The sequence below is a fragment of the Meleagris gallopavo genome, chromosome 1 (genome assembly GCF_905368555.1).
Source record: "Meleagris gallopavo chromosome 1, MGAL_WU_HG_1.1, whole genome shotgun sequence".
Classification (NCBI taxonomy): domain Eukaryota; kingdom Metazoa; phylum Chordata; class Aves; order Galliformes; family Phasianidae; genus Meleagris; species Meleagris gallopavo.
The window spans coordinates 163,838,988-163,857,306 of record NC_139404.1 but is presented as its reverse complement, the minus strand read 5'-3'; the positions used below and the strand labels follow the sequence as shown (position 1 = coordinate 163,857,306).

At 37.8% G+C, this 18,319-nt stretch overlaps 1 protein-coding gene across 2 annotated transcripts in view; it reads left to right on the top strand.

Moving 5' to 3' along the window:
• VWA8 (von Willebrand factor A domain containing 8) overlaps positions 1-18,319 on the top strand; it is a 180,173-nt gene that overhangs the window by 135,711 nt on the left and 26,143 nt on the right. For both annotated transcript variants that reach the window (XR_014880982.1, XM_085215801.1), the window contains exons 36-37: positions 5,148-5,229; positions 6,126-6,330. Coding sequence is in view for 1 of the 2 variants with exons in the window: in XM_085215801.1 (XP_085071927.1) it covers positions 5,148-5,229; positions 6,126-6,330 (287 nt within the window). In the remaining variant the exon portion in view is untranslated. The remainder of the gene's footprint in view (positions 1-5,147; positions 5,230-6,125; positions 6,331-18,319) is intronic.

The following is an 18,319-nucleotide window of genomic DNA, read 5'->3' as shown; positions in this document are numbered from 1 at the left end:
ATGTTTTGTAGCTGAGAATTTATTCTATCAAACATAGTTCCTGTGCTCATTGTACCTATTGTAGTTTCCATGATATAAATAGGAGGCATTACTTTCAGAATAACCTATATATTAAACTACTGTTAAGAAATGCTAACATACCACAGAAACTTTGCTTCATACTCAGTTCCATGTCAGATGCCTTTCTGTCAGACAGCCCCTCTGCTGCCATCTGTTGCACAGCAACAAAATGTAATGGAATATTGATGTGAAAGTTCAACTCCTACTGCCATACCACCATGCTCCATGAAGACTGGGTACGAATGACCTGAGCAAATTCTCTGTCTGAGAATTGGCTTTTCTGTGACTGAGCAATTTCATTTATACTACCTGAACAGGATGTTAACTTTTTGTGCCTCAACTTTGGTGCTCATGAATAGTGACAGATAGCTTTAAATATATAGAAACGTTATAAGGTATATTTTGTAAAGAACTGATTGGCCATTTAAGTTCAAAATTCAAGGCCTTATTGAAGATCATTACCATTGATTTTTCTTTTCTAAGTCATGCTTGAATTTATGTAATAGCAAAACTGATCGTAAGTGAATCATATTTAATGTGACCTTACTGATACATTTAAACTAGACTCTAGGTTTTCTATTCCATTAACATTTTTCAGGGCTTTAGACATTTTCTATTTAAGAGTTAATGGGCTGTTTTTCCAGTGGAAAGGGAGCTATGAGTGGAGTCCTTCAAAGACCTGTACTAGTATACAATACTGACAATGCCATAAAAATGGCAGATGACATCTAGTTTTAACATATGTACATGGATGAAGAAAAGAAGTCTAAATTCTAAATATAAAATGATGGGCTAATCATTACATGATGAGCTGATCGTTGCATCTCAAGAGCATGATTTTGGAATTATGAGATATGGTCTCATTAAAATAGTTCAAATCTCAGCAAGCACATCGAATTCGAAGAATTACCAGGGGACAGACAAAGGAAAAACAAACCTTTGTGCTATTGTGTAAATCTATACATCCTAGAGAAAATGAAGAAGAGGCCGGCAAAAATGAGCAATATTGCTTCAGCCAGATCTCCTAAACCAGGAGACAAGAGCAATAAAGGGAAATTCGGTGGAGATCTAAAGAGTGTGTATGCATGATGGGATGGAGATGTGGAAAATGCAGTGATTTTATGCCTGGTACCAGAATTAGGGGCAGCCAGCAATGGCAATAGGAGTTCATCAAGGCAAACAAGAAGAGGTGGTTCTTTCCAGTGCGGAGAAACAACCTGTAAAACTGTTTGCCAAAGGATGTTGTAAATGGTGAAACATGGATCCAAGGGAAAAGTGAATAAACTCATGGGATGTTAGTAAATACGTAGACATAAAAACACCATCAAAAGGCACCACATCCAGCTCAAGAAGCCTCTGGATTGGAACTTGTTTCAGTCTTGAGGAAAATGCTGTGTGCTCTTGCCACTAGTTCTTAGACTTTTCAATTATCTAACATGGAGTCAGGACGCTAATTGAAAGACCAAGTATTGTCATTGTTAAAGCATGTATCCAAAATCTGTCCACTGAAAAACATGTTACAGAGAAAAGAGACACACATACATGTACTCATTTGGCAGTTGAGATTGTTAGGTCTGACTCCTTACTGTGAAAATTTGATGTCCAGCATTTACAGAACCCTCTGTTGGGCTACACTTCTCTTCTGGAGTTTGGCTCTCCCTGACTGATATAATATTTAATTGAGTGTAAACTTAATGACTGCCAATAGCTGCTAACGTATTGTTTGGGACCCCTGGGTATTCCATGTTGCTTATTCTTGATTGTTCTGCACAATTTATGGACAGCCTTTGGACATTTGGTGATTCTCCTGTCATGGATGACTATATAATGAAATGAAACAAAGGCATCCTATCACACAGAATTGAGCAACGTGGCACTCCCTTGAAGTTCTTGCACTGTTTCCCCTAACAACTTGTTTTGTATTCTTTCTTCTGTTTGCTTATCTATCAAGCTTTCTTTCTCATCTTCTTGGACAACCAGTCAGTTCTGGCGCACAGCTTTCCATTTCTATTAATAATTCAAAGTACTCAGCCAAAGTCTGGTGTACTCCAATATGTATTACCAAAACACTTCTAGGAACAACAAGGAAAGAAATCATTTCCTTTGTTTTATCAAAACAGTAAACTAGAGTAATAGTTATGTTTGAAAAGTAACTATAACAAGAATTAATTTCCTCAAAGACTGCCAAATAGATGTATGGCCACAAAATGTAAACTCAGACAAGAGTTCATGGCAGAAACCCACAAATAAGAATTAATGTTTATTCTAAAAACAAGGCTATAGAAATGAGGGCTGCTTGAGAGTAAATATTTACTTGGATTCTCAGTACTTTCCATATATGAATATAAAATAACAATCTGTTTCTAAGTGCATATCTCTATTAGTGTGACTGGAATGACATGTAATACAACAGACGGTTACAGGAATAACCCCAGCACATCATCTGGCCCACCTGTTTGTGTAGGGACAGGATATCACATGTTTAGACTCTTCTTGACTGTTGTTTTTCAAACATTTATCTTAAAAAAGTGATTCTAAGGCTTTCCTGACTAGTCTGTTGCAATGCTTCACTTTCCTTGTGCAATAAAAGGTTTTCCTAGTATCCATCCTGTTTTGTTGTAAATTAATATAAAAACATTGTGTTGCCTCCACTCGATCAGAATTATACTTCCCTCTTGATAAGAATTTTTAAGATCTTATGGTAAATGTGTTTTATTTCCTGTAGCCTTTTCTTTTTGGACAAAAATAAATAAATAAAATAAAAAATATTTAAAAAAATTTTGATTTCTTAAATTTGTCCTTACAGTCCACCTGTTCTAATCTCTTTGCCAGGTTCTCTTACCCAGGACTTGTGTGTCTACATGTTCTTCTGCTTGATGTCTTGAGCTGGGCATAACTATTTTTCTCCCTCAGACTTCAGCAGAAGTAGGACAAACTATATTTGTTTAGATCTGATGTTCATATTAATATAAAACTTGCATTTTGTTTTCCTGCTCTGACAGCAACATAGCATCTGTTTACTTTGTATGTTCATTGCAAGATCCTTGACTGCAGTTCCAAGGCCCAGATGGTTATTTCTGTATTGCACTTAAACATTTGGTTACCTTTTCCTCAGCTTCCTATTTTGCAGTCCCTTTTCTTTTTGTAATTTAATTTGATTGATTTTTCTTTCAAATATATCAACCACTCTTTAATTACAATTCTACCTCTTCCAGTTTAGTACTTCTACGTCTGTCTACATGTTTCAGATCTTTTACTGGAATTTTTCAAGAGTGTCTTACTCTCCATTAATATCCAAAGAGAGAGCACATTTTTAAGCATTACCAAGATCTAGGCAAAACAGAAAATGCTCTGTGGCCTACAAACGTATTTTACCAGATTTTTTTGTCACTTCTAGTTGTTTTATATTTACATTCTTAAAGAATGACAGTAAATACAGCCAATAAACTACTGTAAATGTGCATACTGTAGATATATAGGTACTGACCTTGGGGGTGAGGGGAGAGAATCATAGAATGGCCTGGGTTGAAAAAGACCACAATGATCATCTAGTTTCAACTCCCCTGCTATGTGCAGGGTCGCCAACCACCAGACCAGGCTGCCCAGAGCCACATCCAGCCTGGCCTTGAATGCCTCCAGGGATGGGGCATCCACAACCTCCTTGGGCAACCTGTTCCAGTGCATCACCACCCTCTGCATGAAAAACTTCCTTCTAATATCTAACCTAAACCTCTCCCATCTCAGTTTAAAACCATTCCCCGTTGTCCTGCTCTTGTGCTGTAGATATGCACTTTGTGCATTTGTGGGTTATTCTTTACTTATTTAAATGTTGGGTCCCCTTATATTACTAGTCTTGCTGGTCTTTCTTTGTGCTGTATGCATGCACCAACACTTCTGCAAGTAATATCAGTCTCTCCATTTCAAGGAGACTTTCAAGAAATGTTGTTCAGTTTAAGGCAACAACGTTTACTTTGATGTAACTGAAAAGCTGAGCTCTGCAGAGAGGGACCTGGGCGTCCTGGTGGACGACAGGTTGGCCATGAGCCAGCAGTGTGCCCTCGTGGCCAAGAAGGCCAATGGCGTTCTGGAGTGCATTAAAAAGAGCATGTCCAGCAGGTGGAGGGAGGTGATCCTCCCCCTCTACTCTGCCCTGGTAAGGCCTCATCTGGAGTACTGTGTCCAGTTCTGGGCTCCCCAGTACAAAAAAGACAGGGATCTCTTGGAAAGAGTCCAGCGGAGGGCCACAAAGATGGTGAAGGGCCTGGAGCATCTCCCCTATGAAGAAAGGCTAAGTGAACTGGGTCTGTTTAGCCTTGAGAAAAGACGACTGAGAGGGGACCTGATCCAGGTTTATAAATATCTGAGGTGTGGCGGCCATAGTGGTGAGGCCAGTCTCTTTTCAGTGGTACGTGGAGACAGGACAAGGGGAAACGGACATAAGCTGCAGCACAGGAAGTTTTGCACGAATGTGCATAAGAACTTCTTTACGGTGAGGGTGACGGAGCACTGGAACAGGCTGCCCAGGGGGGTTGTGGAGTCTCCTTCTCTGGAGATATTCAAGTCTCGCCTGGACGCCTACCTGTGCGACCTGGTGTAGGGAACCTGCTTTGGCAGGGGGGTTGGTCTCGATGATCTCTAGAGGTCCCTTCCAACCCCTACAATTCTGTGATTCTGTGATTCTGTGAAAAATTTTCCAGTGAGAATTAGAAGTACAGTATTTTGAAACGTTCTTCAGTATGCTTTTTCAATCAGTTGCACAATTGACGTTATCTTCAGTAACAGATAAATACAGTAAGTTAGGGATTGCAGCAATGCCTGATCACTGCTTTTGTGAGTAAGGCTATATTTATATGTAATTTTGACATTTACTGTGCAAACACATTGTTCTTTTATAATTGTGCCTATTTGCTCACAATCGTAGTAGTAAAACATTTCAGTGTTTGCAAGTTATAGTCCTGCGTTGAATGTAAAAGTTCATCGTTTTATGACAGGTATTGTATGATGAAATGTTTCAATTTAATCTCCTAAATGCAAATGCAATAACCAGTTAATCATGCAGCAGGAAAATAAGATTTGTTTGTTTTCAGATATTGCTCCTCCACAAGTTGCTGGATACTTGGAAGTAACAGATCTGAACTCGAAGAAAATCAAATACATTGCTATTCCTAGGTAAGTTGTTTTATTGATTAGAACATCCTCTGCCTCGCAGGAAGAGCAAACAGAATTTAATGTATGTTATTAGTTCCAGACAAGCAAATATTTCTTTTGGTGTGGAAAGTGAAAGTAAATGATATTCTGTATGACACTCTTCCTCCTTCTGGCATAGTTAGCTTGGTCAAATGCTAACATAACTCTTCTTCAGTTGAATTAGTACATGCCAATTTCAGTCTTAGAGGTATATCTGTTATAGCTTTGCTCTTCTAAATTATGAACTGTAGTATTAATTAATGTAAGTTGCAAATCATTGTACAAGTCATTAATAGCACTAACAAAGTGCAAAGAATCTTTCCTATTTTAACTAAGTTTTCCTTTGTATTATGTAGCTGTTAGATCCCTGTTTCAGCAGTGAATTTTCATCTGCAAATTGAGTATTTGTTTATAACAGTACTAAGATTCTGTACACGTAAAAATGTGCCATCTTTAAATGAGTGTTTAAATGAGTCACCTCCTGCTCATATACTGGGGATCTTACTTAAAGTTGATGTGGAGAAACCTTCCTCAGTGCTCAGATCATGTTTTCTCTCCTATTTCTTGTGTAGTTTTGTGTTTTTCTATGGCACATTTTTAATTTTTTCATATTCTTTATGGTATTTTTTGTAAAGACTGGTCTTCAGGTAATTAGGATAAAGCAGTGGACTGGGCTTTCATGAAAAGATGTTGTTTGGTCATAGCAAGTTTCAGTAGCTGAAATTTTTCAGATAAAATAGTAAATCTGTGGGGCTTAATTATGGTCTCTCATGGAATGAGGGTGTAAATTTCATTTAATTGCCACCTTAGCTGCAGAATTATTCATCTTCTTTTTGATTGCAACTTTGAGATCAATCACACCCACTCTTGTTTTTCAGCCCACGTTCTCTCTCTCCGTATACATCTTGGCTCTCTATGATCTCAGATGCTGATGCCCTCTTGGCACCACTTGGCAAAGTAGGCTTGGTTAGTGTGGACATGGGAGGTGGTGTGAGGCTCTGGGAGACTGGGCTCGAAAGCCTGCAGCGTTCTCTGCAGGACTGGAGGAACATGATTGGACAGGAGGATGGTCGGCCTGTGCAGGTAGGAATTCCCAATCTGAAGTGAAAAACATTTAGTAAATTGATGGAAATGGCTTTTTTTTCAGGTGGGAGAAAGGTCAGGGGAGAGATGTATTGAAAAACGTTAAGTAGAAATATGCCCGCAGGAAAAATTGAGTAGATGTCTTACCTGAAAAATAATCACGCATGATAGCTTAATTACCAAGCTGATCTGTGACTCCTGTAATTATGGTTACTGACATTTCCCTTTGTCTTTCAGTGTTAGGGTTAGGGTTGTTGCCAACTTTCAGTACATTAACATGTAAATTAATTGTGTATCTCATGCTGATTTTTAACTGCAACTTTCAAAATATGAAATAGTGAAATCAGTGTTTAAGGGAAGCATATGGAATCATAGAATCATAGAATGGCTTGGTTCAGAAAGGATCTCAAGGATCATCAAGCTCCAACCCCCCTTAATGTACTGACTAATTTGTAGGATCACCAGGGCAACACAAATGGAAAATTCAGAACTTTTCAGTTGCATCTTTAATTTTTGTTAGTATCATTCTTACTTTGGGAACTAGACTGTGCTTTAGGAAGGACTTTTGACTAGGAAGATCCTCTGTTTGTCTACAGCTGCAATTATTTCTTCTTCATGAGTTTCTGTAATCACTTTCACAGTATGTTAAAATGGGAGAACAGAATGAATCACCTCTAAATTGGATCTCTCTATATTATTGTTTACAAAGAGTCCATATATTCCAAGTGTGAATGAGATTTATTAGGCAGAAAACAGCTCTCCTATCCTTTCCTTTCCCACACCAAGTTCCCTTTCCACAGGACAATTATGTAAACTCATGCAAGAACTGACATGTTCTTGTCATGGGATCATAGCAATTGCCTTTTGTAGAAGTTATGAGAGAGGAAAGCTGTTACCCAGTAGCACTTTTGTGTGGTTTCATGTTGCTGTACCAGTGTGGTTTTTGTTGCCGATGTAGTAGCACTATCGCCATCTTATGGTCAGATATCATCATCTTACATCAGCCCAATTTAACCTACTGATAAAATTGTCTGGTGGGAATGGATGGAGTCAGCAGGAGCAGTTATTTTAATTGTTTTAAAGTTTTTTTTTCCTTCTTTTTTTAAATCTTTTTTAGTAATCTTGTTTGACAGTATTATTGTAGTGTCCATCATAGGCGACCAAATAGTAGAGAATGCTGTCTTGGAAAGTTGAGCATCATCAGAGAATATTCAGTCATTTAGATACTAATGCCAGGTAGCCACTTTACAAAAAGATTCAGAGGTTTTCCTGCAGTCAGTTTTCCAGATCTGTACTAGAATTCCTCTCTCCTGACAATCTACTTATCTAAATTGTAGACACACTACAGGGTTAGCTCTTCTTAGCATATCTGTTTTCCTTCTTCTGTCAACACAGAATATTCAGTTCAAACTGGTGGTTTGTCAGACTTCAAAATGGCATGCTGTTTGATTTGGACTCAAGGGCTGAAACAAAGCATCCCATATGCTCTTTGAACCTGCATGTTTATCACTAACTTCTGTTTCTCAACTGCACATGCTTTGCTTTAATTGGAAAGATTGTGAGACCTAAGAAGCTTTCTTTACCAAGACATTACAGAGTAATAATCAAGAGAAATCTTACCTTTTATTTTATGTACATCTCAGATAAGATGGTAGATACATAGATGTTGTGAGAACTTTATACACTGTTATTTGGGGTGAAGGCCTTCCCCTTTCCCACTTAACTCCATTTTTTCAGTGGATATAGATATAAAAGCAGTACTTCATTAGAGCATTCATTTCTGGAAATGAATGGATGCTATTAGCTTGAATAGCTTCGTGTAGATTCCTTCCATAAGATGAGCTTAGCAAGAACTCAAGTGTTTCCTGTGCAAGAGATAACTGCTTTGCTAAGGAGACTGCAACTTAATATTACCCCATACTCATGTTTACAAAATTATCTTTCAGCCACATGTTGACCTGCTTATTTAAGAGTATCGGTCACATTCTCCTATATAATGTTTCATGCTCAGATACATATCAAGTATCTCTAAGTCTAAAGAGGCACCTCCAATTCCTTAACAAAATCCATCATTCCCAATCTTGTAGCAGAAGCTCGCTTAAGAAAATTGTCAGTGTTCCATTTATTGCTAGAATTCATCCCCCCTGCCAATTCACTATTCCCTGAAAGCTGCTATTGATGCATCCCACAAAGCTAGTACAGGCTTTGCAAAGCTCAATAGCCCAACATCCACACTTTCACAGTGCTGTTCCTTCTCCAACACATGAGACCTATCTTGATGATTGGGGACCACGGTTCTGGAAAATGACACAAAATCTCTGCAAAGCTTTCCCAGCCTTTGAAAAAAAGAAAGAATTACAGTACTTTCAATATAAGTAGAGATTCAAAGGAATGTAAAGAAATCTTCAACCAGATTTCAGTTTGAACTATTGGTACTATCTATTTCCTACGGTTGCTTTTTGGCTTTCAGAAACACGCTAGATCTCAGAAACAGCCTGTATGTACATAAGCAATGAAACAGAGGAAAACAAGCAGCTGTTCCAGGGATATTCAGTAATTAGACTCCTATGATTTAATGTCATGGCAATCAACATTTGTTTTGTATTGTTGATACACTCAGCAGAGTTCAAGCTGCTGAAGTCTTGAGACAATAAAAATAGTTTTTGGAAATAGGAAGTATGTGTATATTAATTTTCACTTGTATGGTCAGGCCAGAAATAGTCTTCATTTATTGAAGTTTTAAACTCAGAACATGAGTGCAGTATTCAGAAATGATTAAATTGGAGTGCCTAGCATACAATTCTAAATAAAACAGTGGGTTCTCTGAAGTTATAAACTCATTTTGAAATCCATTAATTGTTGAGCTTTTTCACTTTTTTAAAATATGGAAAACATTGACTAAGTTCTGATATACCTTGTCTGTGTTTTTTTAGTAAACTTGATTTACTGCTGTGTCTTCTCTAGGTAGAGTACAATGCTTACATAAAGGTAATTGAAGAATGCATCATTTTGAGATATTGAAAAGCATTGTGCTCCTTAGGGACCTGAAATCTCTACAACTAAATCTTTATTCATTTGTATGTGACTACTAGCAAAACCATTTCTTTCTGTACTCATTCCACTTAATTCTCTTTCACTGTAAATTGTTGTCCAGAATGTTTTGTCCTGTGTAAGTACTCAGAATGTCATTATTTTGAAAAGTCTCAGAACAAACCCAAACCATTTGAGTGCGTAAAAATGTTCAAAAAATATAGAAAAGTTGGCTTGTAATGCACGATACAATATGTATATGAACCTCAAAGCACAATCACAGCTTCACTGGCAATCAAATGTGAATCAAGATCACATACTATAGGACTGAAGAGAGGACCTAATGACAAAAGTGAACAATGGCCACCAACCTTGTTAATATTAGTGGTTTAAAAATCAAGTACTTGGCATTGATAGCTACCAGAAGTTTCTTCTGCTTTAGACTCAAGCCTGATGTGCATCACTTAGTTTGAAAAATCATGTACCATTTTGTAGGTGAGTCAGTCCACAGAAATAACGTAAGAAAAACAGCAAGGCTGTTTTAAGCAAGGCAGCTCAAAACTTCGAGACAGCCTGTGTGACTGAAGACAGTTCATATAGTGCTTATTAACATTCCTTGCAGTTTGACTTCTCTGTTTTATGGTCAGAATGAGGGCCAGGGGAAATGGCTGAAGTTAATGGTGCTTGTAGTCCTGAGCTAGCATCACATAATTTTTTGAAGGACTGGTAGATTTGATTCTTTCATTCCTTCATAGTGATAGTACAGAACAAAAGAAAGGTTGCATAATTGGTTTTGAGTTTTCATAAATGATATAGGTGCTTGCCATAGATTTTTTTGGAAATCATTCATTCTGTTGTGGAAATGAAGCGTGAATAACAAAATGATCCCAAGTGTCTTGCCAAGGTTGCTTCAAGTTCCACTGAATTGTAGGGCTTTCTCATTAAAATCTTAGATCATTTACAAATGGTCTGTTTTTCTTTCCTATGATTTTTTACCTAAATGCATGCTCACTGTGCCTAAACATAATGCAGCCTTCTGCAAGCCTTAGTGATATATCAGGTGATAAAGAATTTCAGAAAAGGAAGTGTTCCAGAGAAGGATGCATGTGGTCCACTATGCCCTTTACCCTGCTGAGTTTCAAGATATCATTAGATGGAAAGAAGCACAAAATATACTTTCTACTGGTGAAAGCAGTTCCAATTCATTGCTTTAAACAGTGTTTGCATGTACTTGCTTATATACAAACAGCTCAAGTTGACTTGTTCTGGGTGTGCTTGAGAATACTGAGGAGTAACAGAAAGGAGATGAAACAGGATTCAGTTTCAGACCTGCAGGCATTTCAGTGTCTGTTTATGAGCTAAGCACAGGAGCTCCCATTGTAAGAGAGCCCAAAGAGCTCACCCTGAAGGAGGCACCTACACATGTCTAGCTATATTCATACACAACCAGCTGTAATGCTAAATGCAGACACCTGGCTTACCTGGGACATCCCTGCCTTGAGCTGTCTGGAGTCTGGATCCAAATCGCATCCCCAGTATGTAAACTATCGCTCACAGACTTAAGGAAATAAATAGATACTTAGAAATGGGAGGAGATTTCCTTTGTGCCTATTTCTCTTCTTTGAGCTGATCCCAGAAGTTCGATAGTAGTTTGATTCTCTGCCATCTTTGGGCAGTGAACATCTTACTGGCTTTCTCAAACAGCCTCATTTATTTCATTTGTAATCCACTCAAATATTTGTGCAACTTTGTGATACGTTATTCACCTTCTAACAAGTTAATATTTTTATTGTTATCCAAATCATTCCTTTTTTTTTTTTTTTTTTTTTTTTTCCTTTTGGTTTTCTGAGGCTTCAGTTTGTACATGAAAGTTTAGGATACTTATTTTTGAGGTTCGGTATTTCTCCTAAGTATAAGTGATTCTGGTATTTCAGTGTTACAAACTTGTTTGTATTTACTGCTCAGGATCGACTTTGATTTATACTGGCATTTTTTGAAGTGTTTCTATCTCTTTTCCATTGTACTTTAGAATGTTTTAACAAAAATCCAGCTTTTTCCTGATGTTAAGACTGAATCATTGAATCATAGAATTGACCAGGTTGGAAAAGACCTTAAAGATCATCAAGTCCAACCGTAAAGTGGGCAAGTTGAAGTGGGCAAAGCTGCAGTTCCTGATCTGTAATAAGAGCATGACCTTCAGCAAACATGGCTCGTCCTTTCCCTCCACCACACCTGCCGTTCTTATTTTCCCACTGTGGACCAGGTGACTGTTCTGACCACATGAGGGCATCAATGAGCTAATAACAGTGATTTTAGTCATCTCTTACATACTTTTGGTACAAACGCCATGAATTATGAATATCATTTGCAGTGGCATGTTTTCATAAGTTTGGAATAACCATATGAGAGCATTCTGCAATCCTATAGAGGACCTTGGGAAACTTGAAATATTGCGGGGGACAGTGTTACCTCGTCAGTATCTGGATTGCAAGATTTGGTAGCACTTCCAGTGCTGAGATCCGTAAGCCCCACACACTCTGACCCCAGTTGTTCATTGCCCTCTAACAGTTCTCAGTGGGATGGTGTTTTGGGCTTCTCTGCCAAGCGTGGGGCACAGTGTGGGTTTAGCTCTGTGACATTCCTGGATAGCATGATTCATTCTAGCAAAGTGGGAACAAGGCCCTGAGTGTGGGGTAACACAAGACTAGACAGTCAGGAACCTGTAGAGCTTGAGAAATTCACATCACCAAAATTTTCTGCTTGGTAAAGCAACTCAGATAAAGATCATCGGTTCTCTGTCAGCTACTTTTTCTCATATAAATGTCCTCAGCTGAAATGAGGCGCTTGTCAGAAGCACTGTGCAAACGCTTTCAAAGTACGTTCCATTTCCTAAATCTCTTCCAGCCTAATTAGACTGGACAGACAAAGAGTGGGAGTGGAAATAACCTTAACTTTCTGTTAGAGAAGGCTGATCCTGCACAAAGTTCCTCTTTCTTCCCCTGAACCTCCTCTGAAAGACCACAGTCCTCATGGGAGAAAATGTAATACCTCAGCACAGCAGCCTTCAAACCTCAGAGTCTGCAGCAGTGCACGTTGCTGACTTACATGCTAGAGCTGCTAACACAAGTGAAATGCTGCCATCTGAACAAGAGAATGTGCACTGGTGGTTCTGCTCCTATGAAAATTGCTCTCTAATTAATGAAACAAATGCAGAGAAAATGTAAGTCATCTGAAGAGAATGTATAAACAGGAGGGGGAACGACTGTTTACATGGGTTGATAGTGATAGGACAAGGGGGAATGGTTTTCTCCTCTGAAACAGAGGAGGTTTAGGTTAGAAAATAGGAGGAAGTTTTTCACTCAGAGGGTGGTGACGCACTGGAACAGGTTGCCCAAGGAGGTTGTGGATGCCCCATCCCTGGAGGCATTCAAGGCTAGGCTGGATGTGGCTCTGGGCAGCCTGGTCTGGTGGTTGGTGACCCTGCACATAGCAGGGGGTTTGAAACTAGATGATCACTGTGGTCCTTTTCAACCCAGGCCATTTTATGATCCTATGATCTGATCTGTTACGATAATGCTAAACATAAGGGGTTTTCCTATAAAACCCAAAACAACATAGTTGATCTGTAATAACTTTCATCGGTGCTTCATAAGAACAGATTTGACAAGGTCCTAGATCTGTAGAAAATACAGCTTTTCTGCTTTCATTTGTAGTTGGGTTTTTTTTTTTGTTTTGTTTTCAACTTGGTTTTAACTGTGCAATGTCCTGCAGTTTTCTGTCCAAAATACTTCTTACTGTCATAGTATGTCCACATACCTTTTCTTTCTATCTGTAGATTGGTTGGGGTACTCCAGAAGATACTCAATTCAGTTTATTGATGTTAGGAGGTATGGAGTAGTAACGATAAATAACCAAGCCAGATAGTGTCTGCTCTGATCACATGTGGTAGTGGGTGACCTGACATCTAGCTGAAAATAATTGATGTGGAAATTTTCAGTAACACAAAATGAAAATGGAATTTCCGTAGGTATTAACATAGTGGAGGATCTGCTGGATGGAAGAAAATATATGACATTCTGTCATTGCTTCGTTTAGTTTATCCAGCTTTTAAGCCACAGAATCTGTAGTTATGGACAACATGTTCTAATGCATTTACTGCTGCAAAGCTTCCAGGTTGACTGTTAGAGTGACAGCAGTTAGTTCAAATGAAGATCTACACCAACAATGGCTACATTTTGTATAGTGGGATTTTTGTAGTTGGTGTATAAAGACTTCCTTCCATTGCAAGCTAAATTCGCTCTTCTGTATGTTTCAGTCCAAATCTCTTCTTTCCCCACGTGAATTAGCCTGTGATTTCACTTTTATTTTACATATCTAAAATTGCTTTAAAGCTATGATGCTTTAAATGGTTTTGCCATTTGAGTTCAAATAGCAGTGTACATGGGAGTAAGATAATGTGTGAAGCTGACACACATTTTGTTAGTTCATTTTGAATTCTTGAAAAGTTTTGCAGACAAGATAGAAAATCAGAATGAATCAAAATGAATGACACAAACCTATAAAATGTATTTTATACTGCAGTGTCGTTAGTGTTTGTTTTTTTTCACTTCAGGACAAAGCTGAAGATAGAGTATTGCATACATGATTATGCAATATTATCAGCAGGGGGATTGAAACTAGATGATCTTTGAGGTCCTTTTCCAGGCCATTGTATGATCCTATGATTATATTTTTACCTAATACTGAATATTCCTTTGTGTGGAAAAAAGACTTCTTGGCTCCAATTTGAAGCTTTCGTATACTCTTTGAGAAAATAATGCATACACTCGTGCTACTGATAAAATATGGTACTGGGGGAAAGGATGTTTTTGTGTTTTTGTGCCTTGTTAAATGCAGTCTAGGGTAACATTGAGATTTTAGGGTAGCTGATGGGGCTTGGGAAGGGAGCTAAAATGAAACAATGGTTTCATTTCAGGAAAATCAATTTTTTGTGCATCTGCTAAAATACATTCTGCATGCTGTGGGAAATATTTTCTAATGCTTTGTGCTGCTGTGGAGTGAATTATTTGATGCCTTTTTCACCTAGAGACTAGTCATGTTCCATTACAGCCAAAGTCAATCTACTTTCATAATAACAGGCAGTTGTGATGAAGAATTTTCCAGATTTTGATGAGCAAGTTAGTGTCTCTTATATCACATGTAGGGCCAAAGTTTAAGATTTGTTCAGTTCTTTCCCTGCATGATCTCCTGACATCTTTGCCCAATGTACTAATGAAGGAAGAAAGCTATTTAAGAAAACGTTAATGATTAAATTGCTTTATAGTATTTGTAGTGTATTTATGTTCATGTAAGGATCTGGCATGTATTTTGTTCAACATTTACTTAGGACATTGTGTGGAAAGTAGCACATATTCTTCACTGACTATACATGCCCTGTTGAATAACACTGTATGTTAGTAGAAAGGCAAAATAGCAAATTAGTTCTTTCCTTCTACATTCCAGGTATGTTAGGAGAGGAGTGGTTATCTTCTAGTCTGTATCTTAGCAGAGTTCTTCCCTTCATTATGAAAAGAGTAAATGAAGAATGAGATCTAGGCAGCCTAGGCAGCCTAGATCCTGCTTACCTCTGTCTGCTTTCCTGGTTTAATCATGTAAATAATAATCTGTTGTATACTAATTTAATTTGCATTAAACTGACCATCTCTATCACGTGAATTGTATTCCACCTTAGTGCACACATTCTTTTTCCTACTTTTTTTTTCCCAAAAAAGTAAGAGACATCCAAGAATGCAAGTATTATTACTACTCCTAAATGCTTGTGAAAACAAGTCTTTGGATCCTCTAGCTTTTTCTATTTAAAAATCTTCCTATGTAAATTTATCTATAGCTGTAAATACTGCAGCTGTGACCCTATTTCCTTGTGTTTGATATAACAATGTTTTGTCCATTAGGGCGAGTATATTAAGTCATCAGTCCATCTATCTCTGTTATCCTATAGAGAATGGCCAGGTCTGTTTTAAAATGGGATAAAAAAAATTTAATTTGAGAATGTTTGAAGATGCAACTGTAGTCTATATTCTTAAGTACGAATTACATCCCTTTATACCTGTGGGATGTTAGCCTGGAATTAGAGTATTTTTCCTGTTTTTCCACTACTTTCAAGATGTATCAAACTACTAAAATAAGCATTGTATGTTGCATAAGAATACTAGATACCAGTTACTACTGGTAGGGCCAGCTGCATTAAAACTAAGAGGGGAAAGTTCAGTTTCCCTGAACCTAGGGCAGACCTCCTCCATGAGAAGCCCAAGTTTTTTCACCAGTCCTCAAGCTGAAACAAGCTTTTGTTGCTGAGAGCATTGCAAAGGAGCTTTTCTGGCAAGCACTCCTGAATGGGAAGCACTGGCACATCTTGTGCCTTTCAGGAATTTTAATGAAGTTAGCCAGATCAGAATGCTGAAGTAAGCTGATGTATTAAAAGACCATTTACTCTGTAGCCAACTTACTGTGTTGAACGGAAGTGTGTCGTATACAGGGTAAAGTGACAGGAATGGTTCCAGCCAAAAAAGATCTACATCAGAGGGAAAAACTGAAAGCTGCCCTTCATTTATCATTTTTCTATTCAAAGTCAGAAAGATTTTCAACCTTCTTTGACCTCTGCTTACAAACTCTAAATGAAATTTCCTTACTGGTAGCCATGGCTTCTTTTTCTGCCTTTCTCTTAAGTGCATGGTCTACTCCTTGTTTTAGAGAGTCTGCTACGTACAATTGTATAATGGAGCTGTGGGCATCAAAGATAGCAAAAGTTACTAATTCTATCTATCTCCTGCATGAAACTCAACTGTCCTGCATGAACTTCAGGTGTGAAAAGAGGAGGTGAGATTCCTGTTTCCCCGTCTCTTCAATAAAGATAACTTCTGGTAGTTTAAACTTCAGTTTATTTTAACAGACTTGACAATAAGAAGCTGATGTATGGATTTAAAAAGCAGGAGTGAAAAGATGTCAGTCTTCAAAGTTATGAATACTCTGCAACTTGAATGACTAAAAAATAGGCATACTAAAATGCTCCTCTCAGTTGACTTTGCTAAATATATTTTACTGACTACACTGGACAAATGCTATTATAAGCATGTTCATAATAGGGAAATTAGAACATTAAGACATATTCAGTCTTGATGTACTGTGTTCACTGAAAATATCTCATAAGAAGTCAGACAACAGAATTATTTTATTGCCATCATAAATATAAATGTGACTTGCTGAAGACTGGCTGTTACCTCTTATATTATGTTTATTTTCTTGACACAAGCAAATGGGGGGCAGCCAGCACTTGCTGAGATACGTAAATGCACAGCTGGGCTACTTGAAACTGTCTTTGAGGTGTTAAGCTTCTATTTAAAGACTTTTTTTTTCAGTTTCATTTCAGTTCAGTGGGTGCTAAAATGCTAACTTCACTCATACAAAAACAGCTCAAGCTAAATATGGTAGTTTGATCCGTTTTACTCATATCACCTGGTAGGTTTATTTGTAAGCTGTCAAAAGAAAATGAATTGTGAGCTCACAATGAAAGTACTGTAATTGTGAAAGCAATGTATATTTTAGAGTTGATGTAAATGTGGAATGTTTTACATGGGTCACTTTGAAAGTAGTCTCCTTTTTATTTTCATGGAAACTACAACAAAGAGCACAGTAACACTATTTGATAGAGCAAATTCTCATCTACAAAGCACTCTTTTTCAATGTAGTCACCACCATTAGCTCTGTATTTTCACCAGCGATGAATAAGATCCTGCATGTTGTGCTTGTAAAACTGCAAAGCAGAGGTGGCCTACTATGACAGCTTGCTGTCATATGCTATGACAGCATCACTACTGGGAAAACATTGCCCGTGCAGTCCATCTTTCATCAGACTGAACAAATGGAAGTTAGAAGGCTCCAAATCTGGTGGGTGTGGTAGGTCAGTCCAGCCAATACACTGTGCTCCATGGTCATCAAACTGTTATGGAGCTTCGTGTTATTGTGTTGCAGGAGAAAGATTATCTTCTTCTCTGGCCTTTTGGAGCAGCCCTCATAATAATAGACTGCGACAGGCCTCTCCATAATTTACACACTTTTGTTAATGGGTTATTGCAAACATCTTTCTTTCCATGGTTGTGACAGCGTCTTGTAAAGTCAGCACATGTTTTGTCTGGGTGAGCTCTGCCATTCTTGAAAAGTTTTTTACTGAAAGATGATAATATTATCAAAATTGAGCCTTGCATTTAGTGATGTATGCCAGTGATGTCTTTATCTCCAGCAGTTTATTCAATTAGATCATTTACCCTTGAAGTTAACTAGAATTCAATCTCATGTTAAGTGGCAGATCCACTTCCGAACATAACTAGGATTTGTTTAGTACACAGTATAAATTCCTTACCATAGTCTGTTAGACCAGCTGAAGTCTAGAAAAAACACCCAATCTTTGCCTCCTCTTCATAGTAGCCCCTATTACACATCAGTATATATTTAATAGCAGTTTGGCATAAATAGAACACAGACTGAAACACCTGGTTTCATTGTGTTATAGAGTGCATTGAATCCTGTAGCTGCCTTCTTTGGGCTTAAATTGTGTTCTTTACATTACTATATGAAGGATGATAAGATTACTTAGTTTCCATAGTGAATTTGTTTGAATTCACTATGTTTGTGAATTCAAGTTTGCCTTATTCATTTGACTCCTGGAACCCCAGTGATATCCAAGTAAAATGTGAAGCTTTTTGGCATCCCTTTGTGTATATTAGAAGAAGGTGATATAGGGAGGGTTGTTAAGATAACTTGTATCTCTCATTCAACGTAAAATGAGTGTTAAGTTCTATTCCTGCCTTGCTATTGCAAGAGGCAAGACCAGAAACTAAGTCAAAGCATCAACAGTTCTTGATATTTGCTGTTCTCTCTTCACTTCCTATTCTTTAGACTTTCT